The sequence below is a fragment of the Platichthys flesus genome, chromosome 11, assembly GCF_949316205.1.
Source record: "Platichthys flesus chromosome 11, fPlaFle2.1, whole genome shotgun sequence".
NCBI lineage: Eukaryota > Metazoa > Chordata > Actinopteri > Pleuronectiformes > Pleuronectidae > Platichthys > Platichthys flesus.
In genome coordinates, this window is record NC_084955.1 from 11,544,083 (window position 1) to 11,561,910 (window position 17,828).

Genomic DNA, 17,828 nt, shown 5'->3' on the forward strand with positions numbered 1-17,828 from the left:
TACCCTGCGGAATATAGTCAGTAAGTCTCTCCAGCTAGTTATAACCCTATAGGAACATTATGACATATTGGAAAAATACAGTTTGATGTGGAAATACCAACCAACTAACAAACTGAGATTTAAAGCTGCCCCGAAAGGCAAACACTAGAACCCGTCAGTTGGCTTCAATTCTTCAAGACGAGTATTTATTCATGGGTTGTTTAATTCTACATCTTTGGACATTTTGATCACTGATATAACATTATCTTTCTGCCTGGTGCGTAGAAGTGGTGAATTTAGAGCTCGCAGTGACTTAATACTATAACACCTCTGGGTTGATATTTAGAGTCGGCAGAAAATATTGTACATTTCCAATCTGTCTTTTGTAACACCTAAGCTTGGAGGCATAACTTGACAGATTTATCATCTAATGTGAATTTACCATATTGCTGAAGCCCTGAACGCCCCATCGAACCCCATTCAAAAAACGACACAGAAAAGATAATCTAATTGTTGCATATTGGATAGATCTGATTCATCTGACACAATTCTCCTTTAGGTTTATCCCTTCTGCGATCTTTAAAAAATGCAGTGTGTGTTATCCCTTCCATTATTAGCAGACCAGGTCCATTAATCATGTGTAAACCTACCCGGTCTCAGGCAGCAACTTAACCATTAACTCAACCTTAATACCTGTTAGACTGCCTTTAGCCGAGCAGTAGTATCTCCCCTGATAGTGTGTGTGAGGGAGTAACTGTCTGCATTTGAAACAAAGAGAGCTGCATGTTTGTGTCTCTCGGTGTGTGTGTGTGTGTGTGTGTGTCCATGCTAGAGTTTGTGTGTACATCCAGGCGTAGATAAATGATGGTGCACCAAGAAGATGGAGCTACTAGTGGCTGGCCAGCTGTTTCACGTTGACAGCTGCTGCACTGGTGCCTCGTGGGTAATGGAGTTCTTAACCAATTACAACCTGGGGAAATTAAAAACACTGTCCAACTAGAACAGCTAATCTCCTTCTTTATCATTTTTTTTTTCGATCTCTCTGCCCTGCAGCTGCTCATTCTCAGCTCTTCCTTACATACCAATGGACGTCCCAACACACACGTACACACGCTCCACTCACCAAGTCCATTTATCAAGGCTAAGTTCTAGTCACCTGGGGATGATTATGGAGATCCAAGCTAATAGCATTCACATCCCTTAATTCTCAATGTGTTCCCTTCCCTCTCTCCATCCCTCCACCCCTGTGGTCTCCAATTCTTTACATCTGCCTCTGCTCTCCCCTCGTCCCGCGTTCTCTCAGACATCATCCATTACCATAGTTAATAAGTTAGACCCACAGATAGCACAAAACACCTGGACCTCGTCGCAGCTGGACACTGTGTGTTTTCTCTGCTTCACTCAGCGACTCATTGAGATAAATCTCTCTATGTTGTTTTCTATTCAAATGTTTGATTTTGCCACGGCTGGAAATCAGACAGGTGAGGCTGAAAAATATTTTAATAAAACACAATCAAAATACGTATGTCAGCACACCAATTGATTAAGGGTGTACGTTTTTATGCCACACTTTACTTCACTCTGAAGAGTGTGTTGTTACTGGCAGATGTGGACAAAAACCTGGCAACTCGAGTATAAATTGAAAAATTTCCCTTTTGCAGACTAATATTTATCCTTCATCCATCCTTGATCGCATAGGTTTTCTGCTGCAAGTACCCAAAACGAGTTTATCATTTGACTTCAGCACCCTGAGTAATGTTTATTTTCAAATGACAAATGATGTTTGAATAAGGGCAGGAAAACAGCTCGGTGTAACATATTTATGTTTTTCTTATTCAATCTTACAAAACGAAGATAACAATATATAAAAATATTCACACTTTGCTCTTGCGGTCAAGATTTAGGATCACTGCCTCCATCAATGACATCCTCATAACAGATGAGCTGCCACATTTAGTAAGTGAGCACTTGCGGTGGCCAGTCAAATTTCTAAGGATGATGGAGCCCCTCTAGGGCCAGCTGCCCCTTATGTCCTCCATGCACATCCCCTTTTCTTACTCTTCTTCCTTTCCTCCATCCTTCTTTACCTACCCTCTCTCTTTGTCTCAGGCCTCCTTCTGTCTCTGTTTCCTCCTCCATCCATCCCTCCTGTGGCTATTCAACACAGTTGTGTTCCAGACAAACCATCTGGTGCACTTTATTAATGACTGACCCTACATGCCCTAGACATCGCCTAGCTGCCACCACTCACTGAGTGTGTGTGTGTGTAAGAACAGGTGCATGGTGACTGATGATGTGATGTTGTGTGCAGCTTTAACCACCAAAGCAGGTGTAGTGGTTACAGGGACTTTAACATATTATTCTGACTCCTTCGCTCACCTTTTGCTGTCATCTGTCAAGAACAGATATCGTTACAATTCATTTCAATTCAAATCATCTCAATGAGCAGTGAAAATGGAGAAATGGAGGATGACAGAGTGAAGAAGGATATATCATTTTGATGAAGTGAAGCAAGCTGCTCCTTTCTAATCAAAGATTTAGTGCAGTCATTAATATATAAAATAAAAACTAACTATCAATTGTATTTCATGTGTAAAAGATGCTGATATGAGAATAGAAGATTTCGACAGACACCAGTGATATGGCACAGAGCTGCCTGCAGAATAAAGCCTTGGATAGATGCATGCAAACATCCAAACGCTGACAATAAATGTCGGATGAGACAGATGGAGGAGAAAGAAAGGAGAGGGGGGGGTGAAAGATAAGAAGAAGCGAAGCAGCGATGTGGTTGTCTGGGGATTGATCCCTCCAAGACACACTCGGCTTCTCCTCAGAGAGGAAGGAGGGAGGAGGGAAAAAGAGAATGACTTATGAAGACGCTCCACTTGAAAGAGATGTGTCAACACTTTGATGGTAAAGAGTGTGGGGGCACAAATGCGAGAAGATATAGAACATACAGTGTCGGGCAGCAAAGGTCAAACCAAAGAGGAAAAAAATAAAACTTTTCAGGGGAATGAACAAGTAGATGAAGTGTCATTAATATTCAATAAACAGATACAAGCGATAGCATAAGAATGTTATTTAGACAAGTTAGTGCTGATTAAGCAGTAACTTGATCATTTAGTAGTATTATATCAAATGAAAGTGTGAACGTTAATACATATTATTAAAGTTTAATTATTATTTTTATTTAATTTATAGATGTATATGGTTCTGTGCACAATAATTTAAGTGAGAAACCTGTGAGGCAAAGGGTCAAAGAAATGCTGGAGCTGCTGATGTGTTCATCTGCCTCCCTCACACAGACACCTCTGCTAACAATTACTGCTTCATTAGCCACTAATTATTTCATTTAGCAGCGGACTGAAAGAGAGAGATAGAGGATGAGAGGGAGAATCTTACAGAAGTCGTATGGTTATACAGAGAATAACAAGATATAATGAATACACAATGTGCAAGATGTTGAAACATCCGACTTAAGTTGAGGAGAAATACTAAAAAATTCTCTTAATACTTAATACGAATATAAGAAAAAGGTTTCCCCTCCCTTTCTGGCTCTCGGGATAATATTAGTTTAAGGAGATAAAGCAGCCGAGGACATGTTGGCTTAGGTGGTAGATGTCTTATTCTTTGACAGTCATGTTTGTTCATCCCAACAAAGTGTTTTCACCTCTGAACAGATTTGGACTTTCTGATTCCAGTTCACTCCCAGCAGTAAAACTTTAAACAAGACTATATAATTCTACTATGCTCATATTCAGGGTCATAATTTAGATTCTGGTTATAGCTTGAAAAGTTGTACATGCTCTAATGCATCATTTTCCTAATGCAGTCAATTGCTGCAGCTGGCTTTTTTAACTTTGGAGAACTGTCACATACACAAAAAAAAAACATAAAACACTAATAAAGAAAGAGAAGCTAAATGAATCTCCTCTAACTCAAATTCCGGCTTTAACATTTTTTACATTAAAACTGCATGCCTCCATATGAAGGGCGACTGTGTCAGTCTGTCTGTCTTGAAGGGACAGTGAGACACTGTAACTCGTATGCACTTATCTTACACACACTTCTGACGGCTTTCAGGATTAGCAATATTAAAATTCATAGTTATACAGAAGTCATGACAGAACTGGAACAGGCTTTTAAGTTTTCAGATGACAGGAGGTTGGTCTGTGTTTTCTCACACACACATGCAAATTTGTGTGTGCACATGTAATAAAGTATATGCATACAAAAACAGCACATACACACATGCATGTCGATAAAAATGTATTTACAGTATCTATTTGTTCATACTTATGATACAGTTGCAGATGCTTTTAACAAAATTTTAAGAAAAGCTGGTTCTACCTCCAATTTAATCCATGTTAAAATCATTAAGTCATATGATGTATATAAGATAACTATAAAAACTGTATTGAAAGAGTCTTTTTCTACCCTTGTCCCGCACTCACCACTTGTGCTGGTACTTGCTCCATCTTGGCGGCAGGTGTACCAGGTCGGGGGTAGAACTGGTTGATGAAGAGACTGGGGAATCTGTAGCATTTCACCAAGTCTACAGTCTCCTGGAAGTCTTCCTCTGTCTCACCGGGAAAACCGCAGATTATATCAGTAGCGATGGTTACACCTGGGACCCTAAGGGAGAGTCAGACAGAGAGAGAGTGTGCGTTCAGGCTCACATATTAAAGTTGCTATTTCCTGGTTGTAAAATTATGTTTTAAAAACATCTGGTGCTGGGACGAGGAAAGGCTTAACATCTGTTTAAGAAAATAGAGAGTCTGATCCTCAAGCTTTTTGGGTTCATATTAAGACAAACGCGTTTAGCCAAACTACAGCACATGATTGCACACAATCTGTCACATAGTATTGTTATGTAATTTTTTTTATAATTCAATCAGAATGAATCATTGATATCCACCTCCTTTAACGCAGAAACATCTCTTGAGATTTCATTATATAAAAAAAAACAAAAAAAAAAACAACATACATCGTAAAGTTCAGTCTGACATTCATTAACCTCAAACTACACTTATATCAATTATCTTAAATTACTCTGCAGTTTGCTATCCCCTACATTTTCCCATCGTTGACAAATGCCTTTGAAAAACTAGGTGAAGCACTGCAGCAGAACAGAAGGTTACAGTCTTTCCCAACTGACTCTTTCAGCCAATCAAAACCTGATTGGCAACCTCTGCTGCCAATCGTTAACTATTGATTATTGACCCGCTGGCTCATTGGATTAATTGTAGTTGGTGGGGTCTGGGAATAGATGCATTGATTTGTTTTATGTATTTTGTTTGTATTGACACCACTCGGATGGCTTATAAAAATTTCCCAGGCTAAGCTACTGATGTCTGTCTGAAAACCATGTATCCTGAGATACATACTTGACATTCCCTTTGAAATATATGATGCCATATGGTTTCAATGATGAGTCTTGATCCCAAAGGTATTCAGTAGCTGTCAGGTATCATAAATCAGGAAAATTAGTAATATGATGATGTAAAAAGGAAGAGGACCAACATCTATTTTTTTTTTTGTTGTCATAAGCTGGCTTTCCAATTGCTTTCCTGCTCGAGTCAAGTCAGACTTAAACAGGTATCAAAAGCAGAATTAATTGGAAATCATTGTCAATACAAGTGAGCTACACTATTGATTACAAGATTTCTATCAAAGCTCAAAATGCAGTGGAATAGGAGGGAAACTGGAGCCTCTCAATGTTATTTATAATGTGTCGCGTTATTTAGCAAGAAATGTATAAGAATAATTCATGATTTAAGTAGTTACAAAAAACGGACAGATTCATTCTGAAAAGTCTTTTGGATGGAATGGAAGAGGGAGAACATTCCCTTATTTTATCTATATTCTTGAAACTCTCTCTTCTCTTTCCTTCACACATTAATGAACAAACCCCGCTCTAAAGACACATGGCTGAAGAGGTGTATACACAATGCACATTAAAACAAGACGAAAACACACATAGACAAACATACATAAACGACCAGCGAAGCGAGAGACAGCTCAACAAAGACACTGAGAAAAGGACAGGAAGAGACACTTTCTCGGCAATCGACAACATGATGCATCTTTAATTACATTAACTTCCTGCATCTGCAGCCCTTTGATAACCTCTGACCTATTGATGAGTTCCAATTGGCCGATGGTCATTAATATTAACCAATGGCCTGCAGGCACAGGCATCCTTGACCTCTCAGATCTGCCTGACCACTACCCTATGGAAAAGCAAAACTACATAAATTAAAAAACAAAACACAAAAATCCAAGAGCGGAATAGTTAAATGACTAAATGAATGAATAATCCTCTATTTGTGATTAAAATGAAATTCTTGGGATGCCCTCAAGCAGTGGTTCTAAACCCCCTGAGTACTGAACTCAAAATGCATGTTTTTAATCCTTCACTTTGGTGGGTAAACAAAGGACTGTTTGCCGCCTGTAGGCTCCAACAATAATTAATCAAGCAACGTGTAATGAAAAAGGGAAGAAATAGTTCAGCTTTCGGAGCTGTGGTTCTGACAGTGTGCTACCACACTGCTTTCATCAGAACGAAGCAGGTTTGAAGGTGAGTAAGTTTAGTCAAATAAATTACTCTCCTAGAGGGATAAAATGTATTTTTGAATAAATTCACACTATTTATTTATTGCTATTTAATTCTCTCATCACATGAGTATAAAATGTCTATAATGTGTTCCCTCAAGCTGTTTTATTAATGACAGTATAGTGAGGGAAGGTGAATAAGATTGTAAATGTAAACAAATACGCTCTTTTTTTCTGGACTTAATAGATAATCTGTCGTTCTGATCTCCCTGGGGCTTGTTTATCTAATTTCCTACATGGCCCTTTGGTGGAAGTGGTAGGGACGTATACATTGCAGGTGGCTGGTGACTTTTTCAGTCTTGTACTCAGGAAGCAAGCTAATACACCAAGATAGAATAATGTGAGAAGAAAGCTAGAATGGTGTGAATTGGCTTCTGTGGATTTTCCTAAGGTGGAGGCCAATACTGAAAAATAACTTGCACACACGCAGTGATTTTAACACCTCTGTGTCCCTCTGATCTAAGAGTGACGGAGGTGTGATGTGGGATATAAATGGATAAAAAACACACTGATACTCGCCTAGGTAAAAAAAATTAGAAAGGAGAAATGTCTTGTACTGAACATAATTTAAGAAGTGGAGAATATTTGCAGGTTATTTTTCACCCATCAAGCCAATTACATTGTAATATTTTTTCTGTTTAAATGTCGTAACAGCTATATATACTCATGAAACCTAGCTGATGTTAATTAGAGCTGAAAATGACTTTTTTTCAAATGTGCACATTAGTTGGATAAATGAAAATTCCTGCAAGAAAATGGACATGAAAACATTTCTGATAATACATATTTTAAAAAGGTTTAAAAATAATGAGAACTGTAAGCAAAGTAACCTAAATAACACTGACAGATTAGTCTCTTTGGTGTGTGGAGAGGAGATAAACAGAGCACAACAGAACAGGATCTATCAAATGAGCCATTATCTGGTATGTCACGCGGAGGAAGGACTCACCATCAATACATATTGATTTCAGAAATATATCAGCGAAAGAATTGTTTAACAAACACAAGAAGGTGTTGCTGTGTGATGCAGGGAGCATCATACTGTACAGCCTCAGTTCAAGTAGAGACAAAATACAGGATAACTAAGTTAAGACTAGAACACGAAGACTATAGACTTTAGTTGAGATAATGTATGATCCCTATGTAGCTATTTATAAAATAGTGAAAGATGTGCATGTGTATGCACATCAGATGCCTGTCACTGCCTCAGACAAAGAAAGCAGTCGGTACATCACTTAAAGCCCCTGAATCAAAAAGAGATAATAGGGCGTGTTTGTGTGCTCTGCTTCTATCATTTCTTCTCCTGCCCCATGGAGGCAACGAGACTGGATCCCTGTCTCCCAGAGCCATAGTGTGATACCCGACTGTGCGAGCATTTACACAGGGAAAATGTGTTCATGAGAGACTAAAGTCATTTAATTAAAACTCAAGATAAGTACACAGTCGGTCCCCCATCTGCCTCAATAGGGAGAATTAAGCTTCATAAAACATGCCATTGTCTACGGCACAATTATTATCAACTCTTTGTTTGCGGAGGCCCTCATACGTCTGTACATGTGTGTGTATGTTTCAATACACATCCAGTCATCCTCCTCATCATATATTCAAAAGATGTGCATGTGTATGCAGGCGTGTTTGCACAACAGATGCCTATGAGAGGCCCCCACGATAAGATGAAGGCAAGACCATTGGGACAGAAGAACCCTGAAAAACGACAGCAAGGAACAAACAGATGAGTGTGGCACGGAGGTGTAGGGAGGAAGGCGATGGGTGGAGGGATGGAGGGATGAGCGTGGAAGAAAGACAATCTGGGAAGGTAAATATTTACCTATTCATCTGTCGGAAAGAGACCATGCTACCCATCTGGGCTGCAGCGCAGCGCTGTGTGTGTGTGTGTGTGTTCTCTGAAATGGTAATGTGTGGCACAGTGGGGCCGCTGCAGCGTAGGAGTCGGACAGTGAAGAGAAAGAGAGAGAGACGAAGTAAGGAGGAGAGAGAGATGAAGAGATGTAGATGGGGAGGCAGTGTGCTGATGGGAGGGTTGTTGTCAAATATATATAGTTTGGAAAGCTGCTGTCTTGAGGAAACACTAAATCAAATTTGCATGTGAGCTGACGGCTCAACTAGAGTGTGTGTGTGTGTGTGTGTGCATGTGTGTGTGTGCATGTGTGTGTGTGTGAGAGAGAGAGAGAAAGAAAGAGAGAGACAGATAACAGGGTTGATGTGAAATTCTATAAGGAATGAGGTTTGTCGAAACATATTTTAAAATGATGTTAGAATAAATCAATGCTTATGCGAGAATGAAAAGGGAAGTTTACTTTTAAGAGACATCTTTCCAGTCCAGTTATTATAAACAACAGGCAAAACCTTTTTAAACAAATTTTAAAATCTATATGTCAACCCATCCATTTACCAGAAATCATGACATTTCCAGATGGACTGATCGCATTCTTCTTGAAATCTTGAGATTTCCTACAAGCTGTTGTGAAATCTCCCAAAAAGATCCACTTGAATACAGAGAATACAGCAGGACCATTTCTGAAATTCTCACAGCCAGCGAGTGGGTGAATCGATGACGTTTCTGACACGCAATAGATGGAAATCAAATATATCAGGATCAAGAAGAGAGGCCATACACGTAGAAGATTTCAACTCAGAAAGACAATGAGATGGGGCGCCCTTAGCTCAGTTGGTAGGGCGTCCCCCCCATGGGCCTAGGCCAGCAGCGGACCCGGGTTTGATTCCAGCTCGCGGTCGTTCTCTGAATGTCACTCCCCTCTCTGCCCCATTTCAACTCTGTCTCTCTACACTATCAATAAAGCATAAAAATGCCAAAAATAATTCTTTAAAAAAAAGAAAGACAATGAGATTTGAGGAGTTTTGACAAAAGGGGCTGATGTTGGCTGATTCAGCTGCTGAATTTTCTCCGCCGCTGCAATAAAAATCCTTCTCCTAATTTTTTTTTTTTTTTTTTTTTACGTAGCTCCTTTTAGAAAATATACAGCGCGTAACGTCAATTGCGCAGCACGCGGCACATCGTCACGTAACCAACATCAAAGAAGAGGCTACCCTACACGGATGCAAAGTTACATTGATTCCAGCAGGAGCGAGTGAAGCGGAAGATCGAAGAAAGAAGGAAAGAGAGAGACAGACAGAGAGAGAGAGAAAGTAAGTTGCTAAAATGTGTCGCTACATGACCACCAGTGTTAAAAACCCTCTGAGCCCAATCATTTTATTGTATCTATAAACCGCAACCTCCGTGCCGTTTTTCCTCTAGTATTGTGTGTGTGCGTGTAGGCCTATGTGTGTGTGTGGGTGTTGTCGCTCTTTTTGGGATCACTCATAGCCTTTACAGGAGCTTATATCCAGTCAGGAATTTATAGCCTAGGTATTTTCGGGAACTTTGAAAAATGAATCCATACTGTTAGATCCGATGTTGTTCTTTATTGCCATATAAAATCCGTTTTCATCGCGTATTTTAGTTAGGGATTTATGCTAATCGCCTGTAAGCATGTGGTCATTAGCATAAATGCAGGGAAAAAACCTAAGGACTTCTTAAAAGATCATGAATAGTTTCTATTATGTATAACTTATATTTATTTTATAATTTTCTCATCACTTTTTGACGCCCAAGACTAAGAAGAAGTGTTTTAAGCAATAACAAGCTTAATCAATTTGCCTTTTTTGTGTCATATCAATAAATAATTGTGAGATATTATTTGCTTTTCTTTTTTTACTGTCTAATTGATAATTTCCTACATTCAAACGACATCACTGCAGCACACATATTCTGATAGTCCAGGTTGTGACCCAAATAAATGATAGCTTGACAGCTATGCATTATAAGGGTGATGAATGCAATCTTAATAAGAGAATAAATCCAGGCGAACCAAAACATCTCAAAAATGGCTTCAAAAACAGGCTACAGGGAGAGCATCTGGCGACTTGTTTGAGAGTCAGCATCAATGGCCCCCCCACCACCAAATTCCCCTACAGAAGAGCACTGGAGCTCTTCTTTAAAAAGCCCAGGAGAATTAAATGCTCCCAGGCTGGATGTAGCCTTTGTGGATGAGCAAAAACTACACAGTTCTCCGTCTGTTGTCCTCTTTTGTTGTCTTCTTCTGTTGCCATAAATCGTCAACTTGATCTGCATGTTAGGCAAGTTTGTTCGATAAAAGTACAAATTATTTAATTAAATAAATGTAAAAGGTGACACGTTTGAATTGATTTTGTCATCTGTCTTTATCAGATACACTGATAAGGAAGGGCAGCTGTTTAGCCAGTTCTTGGACCTGATTATATTTGCGTTGTGGCATTTTTTGTTTAAATATTACTATACAAAAATATAAAAATCTGTAAATGAAGACACAAAAGGCAAAGTTACAACACCAATAATCCCATCTACAGTAATACACAGGACTGTTTGAATAGGATTTAAGTGCATATTCTCCTCTCAAAGTGCACCAGATTCATGCATTCCAATGTAAAGGGTACAAAAAATGTTCATGCCACTGGACCCCCCTAGAGGGCTCGGGGACCACACCACCGCTGCTGAAAAAAATCCTGCGGGAAACACTGGTTGGTGCCGATGAGCTGTAAACAAAAACAGCTGATTTCCATAGTATAATTTAAACGTCATGTCCCCTCTTGCACACTCAACCCAGACGCCACCATTCACCTAAATGTTCCACATGCACAACAATGCTCCTGTTGTTGCGAGTGCGTCTGACCAGGACAATCCCCTGCTGCTACTTCATATGGAAATAAAAAAGGCAAACTCAAGGAAATGTCTGGACCCAATTTTCCAGACATTTTAGAGTCCATGTCTGAAAATAGCTTCAGTCATTTCTGAAACAAAAGCTACTCGCCAGGCAAACACGCACTAAAATCACCTTTTCAAATGATCAAAACATTTCCCTCTGTGAGTTATTCGGCAGCAGTGTTTTTTGCAAAGGTTATAGTATATTTCTACAAACTGCTGCCAATGTGTTGACTGTTACTGGGTCACACTTAAAAAAAACATACTCATTTGAACAGTGAAGTTGGCTTCAAAAATCTGAAAACATCTGCACAACAGATATCTTGCAAAATGAACTTGACTCCTAGGAGCCCGTGCTAAAAGAAAAATCTGCCATCACATCCAGTCATTCCTCTCAAATGATTCCTTTCCCTGCACGCAGCCACACATCCGCGCACTTTGAAAGGTCATGCGTATCTTCGTTTGCAGTGATTGCCTGAGATTAAACGTCTTTTGAAGATGCAATCAAACCCTCAGGAACACAGAGTTGTCACATTCTTAACGCTCATCATCCCCGCTGCTGGAAATACCTTTAATGGAAAAATCTCAGTGATGTTCAATAAACAGCTGTTATTTACATTGTGATATCCAGGTCAGCTCACTCTCGGCGTCTTGATTCGTTTTAGTGTTGCTTGTTTTCCACTTTAGCTCGCTCTGAGGTTTGATTTTTTTTACAACACCCTATTATTCACTTCTTTGTTTTATCATAGCTCTGAGGCTGCTATACATGTATGCATGGCATATATTATCGTGTAAACTAACTAAATGAAAAACATTGTATGCACATAGTATTTCATACATAATAGAAAACAAATCTTTTCCAAAAGGAGGATCAGGAGGAACCATAGGCAGAGAACAGGGGACACTTGTGAGGAGTGAGAGTAATCACTCAGATACTTAAGTGTTTAACGGTGGCAGCTGGAGGTAATGGCACTGTCATGTAGCAGCTCAATTTACAGGGACAGAGGCAGGGAAAGTGGTCGGCTTGGTTATCACTCACTTTCCTCACCCACTTCCACCATCAGGGATGAAGGAGGGTACTGTCAGGACTGGTTTGAGGAGGTGCCAGGTGACTGGTCAGATAACGGGAGGATATAAAGAGATTTAAGCTCAAACAGCCAAACAATGGCTGCCATTTTGGCTCGAATGCAAACCTCAATGACTGTAAATTGACTCGCGACACTGGAAAGACAGCTGGCGGCAGCAAAAAAAAAACATTTAACATCTGACAACTGAGTTGGACGGACGTAATGATGACATCTAATCCAGTTTGTTTGTTTGTCTGTGTGCATGGATGCTCCGGGTGAAAAGTTACACGAATTTGACTTCTTTGCAGAGACCTTCATGAAACCAAATTCTACACTCAGATCATGAAAATTGTCATGTTTAAATCTTTTGAGAAAATAAAGATTGGTGGTAGTTAGGGATGGGCATTCGATTAAATTGTCCTAATCGATTGTCGGGAGAATAAACGATTGATTTTTGATAAATAATTAATATTTTTATATTACGATTCACTATTCATAGGCTATATTAAAATGCAGTAACAATAGAAAAAACACAGCGTGTTTCCTCCATGAGATCTTTATTACAAGATGAACAACTCTTGTGGCAGTTAAACTTGAAAATATGCAGTGCTGTACTCTTAAGCCCCGATGAGGGAGCAGCAGCTAGCCACTGAGAGCTAGCTGGATTTGACGGTTCTCGACCTCACAGTCCGGTTGTTGTCACGTCCTCACTCCCGGAACCCCTAACCCAGACCCGGGTCTGTCCGGGTTCCCTTCCCCGTGGACTGAGGGTCCGTGTGCGGACATGAAGCCGAGCAGCGGAGGCTAGCTACGGGCTTCTTCCTCCAGCTAACATCCTCACTGTGCTGCGTTCAGGGCAACTCAGATATTCCGACCTCCTGCCACATAACGAAATCCAGTTTTTTCGTCGATGAAAACAAATTCTTAAAAATCAATAGTCGATTAATTATGCCCATCAATAGTGGTAGTACACATTTCACAAATGCTGTTTTTAGGCATGACCTTCGGAGGATGTCCGGAGAAGTGGCTCACACATACACAACGCAGTGGAAGATTCTCTGCTCAGACGTGTTTACAATATGGGAATCTTTGCAGCGTTCAGGTGATGGGTGGTGCAGCATTGACACCTACATTGACTCATTTCACGCAAAGCTCTCTTGAGTCTTCTGAGTTCATAACACCACGTTTTCATACAGGGTGATATGTGTTTTCTTTTTGTTTTGTTCATTTTGCATCTGTCCAGGTTCGAAACGTCATCAACTCACACACTTCCTTTTAGTGAATCCTGCGGAGAATCTCCTGCTGTTTTCTCACATCTGCTCCTTCAGAGTGTCTCACCCGGATGTTCACACAAACAGCCTGTCAGGAGAATGTCCGGTGGTTCTCTGTAGTTCAGTGTATGACTGACAGCACCTACAGTTTCATGATCATGAGCACATATGTTCCATGAGTTTCAACTACGGCTTGGATAAATGAAGAACAGCTGAAAGTATGAATAAATGCATCGAGTATGTGAGACAAGCTTGCAGATCCATTCTGGCATTTTGCTGTAGAATAACTCAATGATTGAAAGATGCAAAATAAGACAATCCGATGGCAGTGTGCCTGAGAGTGAAGAGGTGACAGACAAATGATCGGTTAAGAGAAGGAAGGAGACAGGTGATGGCTTCAGCTGGCCTGCGAGGAGCTGTCAAACTGTCGGTAAGACTCTCTCAACCTGAATCTTTCGCTTATTCTTGCTAGAAATCCTTGATTTCTCTCAGTCTATCTTCTGGGTTTAGAAAGTGAATGATGGAAGTACTTTTAAAACCCCACACATTCAAGAATGTGCGAGCAGACGCTGCTACGTTACATGAGGATTCTTGAGTTAAGAACGGTCTCACATGCTTTGTGATCTCTGTATTTTCATTCTGGGACAACACTAGAGGAGCTGTGCAGGATTCACAGATCAAAAAGACTCCCTTGGTATCTTACACTGTCTATTATGCCGCCCTTCAGTAGAGCTGCTGACTGAAACAGGCGATATTAGCTCAAATCTCCTTAAGATGGCTCTTTAAAAGACACATTTTTTTCGGGTTAGACACACATTCAAAATTGCACTGAGGAAATGAAAAATCCATCCACACATTTCCATATATTTTAATATAAATAGCAAATGTATAAAAATGGGAAGTTGGAAATATCTTGACATATATAAATGACACCTGACATTTTGCTCAGGTGCCTCCCATTTCCCTTGATAGTTTTTGTAATGCTTCTGGACCTGCATCAGAGTCAACTGACATGAGTTGGAAAGGCACACGACTGCTAAATAAGGTCAACCAGCTGACTACACACATCATAGCAAAACCAAAGCCATGAGGTCAAAGGAACTGACTACAGAGATCAGACAGGATTGTGTTGAGGTGCAGATCTGCAGAAGGCTACAAAAATATTTCTGCTGTGTTTACGGTTCCAAAGAGCCACAGGCTACAACATAACAAGCGTGAAAATGCACTGAAGGGTTCTGAATAGAACTTTAACATGTTGTTAAGTGAATAGCAAGTCATTCGTCTGGAAAACTGAGATGCAAAATAACCTCTGTCTTTCAGTGTAGCAGGTCATTTGCAAAGATGGAGGTGGCTGCTCCGGAATGAATGGAGAGCCAAGTAAATAATGATCCCACTGGAGTCATCAGTAAACTTTATCATTTAATGAAACTGCTCGAACACACCGGAGCAGAACTGCAGTTCAATTTAACACGCGCAGTAACACACGCACATGCACACGCACACACACATACGTACTTCATTAGCCTTGGAGAAGGGTAAGGAGAACACACACATACACATTTCATTAGTCTGAGAGAGGAGTAATAAGAGCACCGACACGCAAAACCACCCACTCTCATACACACACGCACACACACACACATGCATGCAAAGGCGTGACACTCGTGACTGTCTAGCCAGGCGTTAAAAGGACCGCCTCTTTACATTTTATTTCAATTTATCCAACCTTCATTGATATACCCAAAGCATATGATTCATCATTCCATCCTGATACGCTATATTGACCTGCACCCGCACTATGGATAACATTAAAGCACCGGGTAAATGCTGGTCATAAAGAGCCTCTGAATCAAATGCATGGTGGGAATTCTCTATGGAGCTAATTATTCACAGCTACAAGTTACAAATATTGTTAATAACATGCTGAAACAAGTCTCTTTTTGTAGAGAGCGAGATGGAAGGTCTTCTAGGATCACAATAGTGCAGGGTCTATTGTACACCTGCCTGTTTGGATGGTGCAGAGTGAAATTAGAGAACTTTGCTTTCATCCTACCTGGTTTATCTGTAGTGAAGCTGTTCAACCGTACTCGCACCTATTTTATACTGAATGCGTTTCATTTCATGCTTCATATTATTCACTTGTATTTAATGTGTCACTCGCCCAAATCGCACCAAATTTGACATTGCACTATCCAGATATGCTTCCCACATACAGACAGACATTTGGAATTAGTAGTAAGGTGAAAATGGGCTATTTAATCATCTCTGTTTGCAGGCCAGCTTACATGAAGAAACTGCTTCTCCAGCTGATAGAGGAATTAGGTTTGCTCACAGGTTAGCAGGGCACCAATTCAAGTGTGGCCAATCTGAGCCAAGCAGACACATGTTAACCCTAACTGAGAGTAGATCCCAGTTAGGCCTAGTGAATTAACTCAAAAGCATGAAACTTTGAGAGCAGTAGCAACAGAAAACAGGGGGTGACCACTCCTGAGAAACACTTGATTGATGCTGAAGTTGGTTGTTCTCTCTTAGACAAGTAATTAACTGACTAATTGCTTTTAACTAACTAATGATTTTATGAATCATTAAGCATCATATGGGCTTTTCTTGAGAGTGAGAAAGAAGCTTTCAGGGAGAAACTAGTTAATTCCTCTATTAATGTGTGATTTTCAGTAAAGCGAGCAGCCTTCTCATTCCCACCTCTTTGAAGGCCTTTTTTACTGTCAACAATATTCCTTGAAAGATTATGTGCAAACACACCTATTAAAAGCAACAACATTTCCTCTCACATTCTAACTGCCTCGGGTTACGTAGCTTCATATAATAACTGAAACAGTGGATAACCTGAGAAGGTTCCCGGTAAGAGTGTGTCCCTTAGGGTTTAATAGCTCAACACTGCTAAACATTACTTAACCTTCGAGCTTAATATTTAGGCGGCAAGTTTCCCTCCCTGTGGACTGTTTACAGTTAACAGGAATTTAAAAACGCACACACAAACACGTCAGGGTGAACACAGCAAGGCTCGCTGCTAGGGAAAACCCACTGGAGGCTGAAATAACTGTAGCATGATGGCAAATTCAAAAACTCTCCCTCGCTTTCTCAAACACACACACACACACGCAAAGGCTAAACTAATCCCATGCAAACATATTATACTCCATCAACTGTGAGTGAAACTGTGTGGTAGAAAATAATCTCTCAAAGGCGGTTGAGTCAAAGGGAAATACGATATGAGGGAGGGAGGGAAAGAGAGAGAGAAAGAGAGGGAGATAGAGACCAAAAAAAGGTGAGTCAGACAGTGACTGTGCTGATAGATGGGCCCGAGTATCAGTTGACCTTGTGTGTTAGCTTATGTGTGATCACTGGGAGGGTGCGAGCACATGCAAAGTTAGCACTTCGCTGCCTTGTTACTTTACTTTCCATTATGTTTGGGGAGAGGTTGTTTACATGTTCACATTGAACTGTCACGCTACGTATCATGCAGTGACGCGTCCCTGTGTAAAAAATGCAGGTGTTAGCAGTCTGAGACTATGCTCACTGTGTGTGGGAGAGGTTGTTTTCAGATGAGAAATATTTATTCTGTATGGGGCCAAATTGAATTTATGATTCATAAATAATAATAACAAAAGAACCTTGACATGAGGTTGTGTAACAGCAGTTTTAAACTCAAGAGCAGAACAATCTTACCCAACAACACGAGAACGAACAGGCTGTCCTGAGCTCAGTTTGTACTTGGCGTATATTGTCTAGTGGGAAACCACTCAGTGTGCTTTCCCATGCTAGTGTACTAATACGATTAGTTTGAGGTGATTAAGAGAAAACAAATACCTCAAAATCTTTTATTCAATTAAAGACAACGTATTAATGAGGAAAGTGTTGTTATTCAAACATTACCTCAGTCTTTCAGGGAAACAGATAAGATTGAGGCTCATGAGTCAAACCCACAGTAAAGTAGCCACTGACTAAAACAACTTAATTATAAACTACAGTTGGTTAGTTAAGGATAATATAAGCATTGACTCATCACTTCTGTGATGTGTCACAAATGTTGTCTAAAACCTGCTATAAAATAAACTGATCACGGATAAGAAAGATGGGTCAAGATCATTAGAGTGATGTAATTCAAAGGAAACAGAA

General features: G+C 40.1%; 1 protein-coding gene across 1 annotated transcript in view; it reads right to left on the reverse strand.

Annotated features, from left to right (window-relative positions):
- Window positions 1–17,828, reverse strand: part of cdkal1 (CDK5 regulatory subunit associated protein 1-like 1) — a 224,467-nt gene that overhangs the window by 62,722 nt on the left and 143,917 nt on the right. The window contains exon 11 of the mRNA XM_062399418.1: window positions 4,434–4,614. Within this exon, the coding sequence (XP_062255402.1) occupies window positions 4,434–4,614 (181 nt within the window). The remainder of the gene's footprint in view (window positions 1–4,433; window positions 4,615–17,828) is intronic.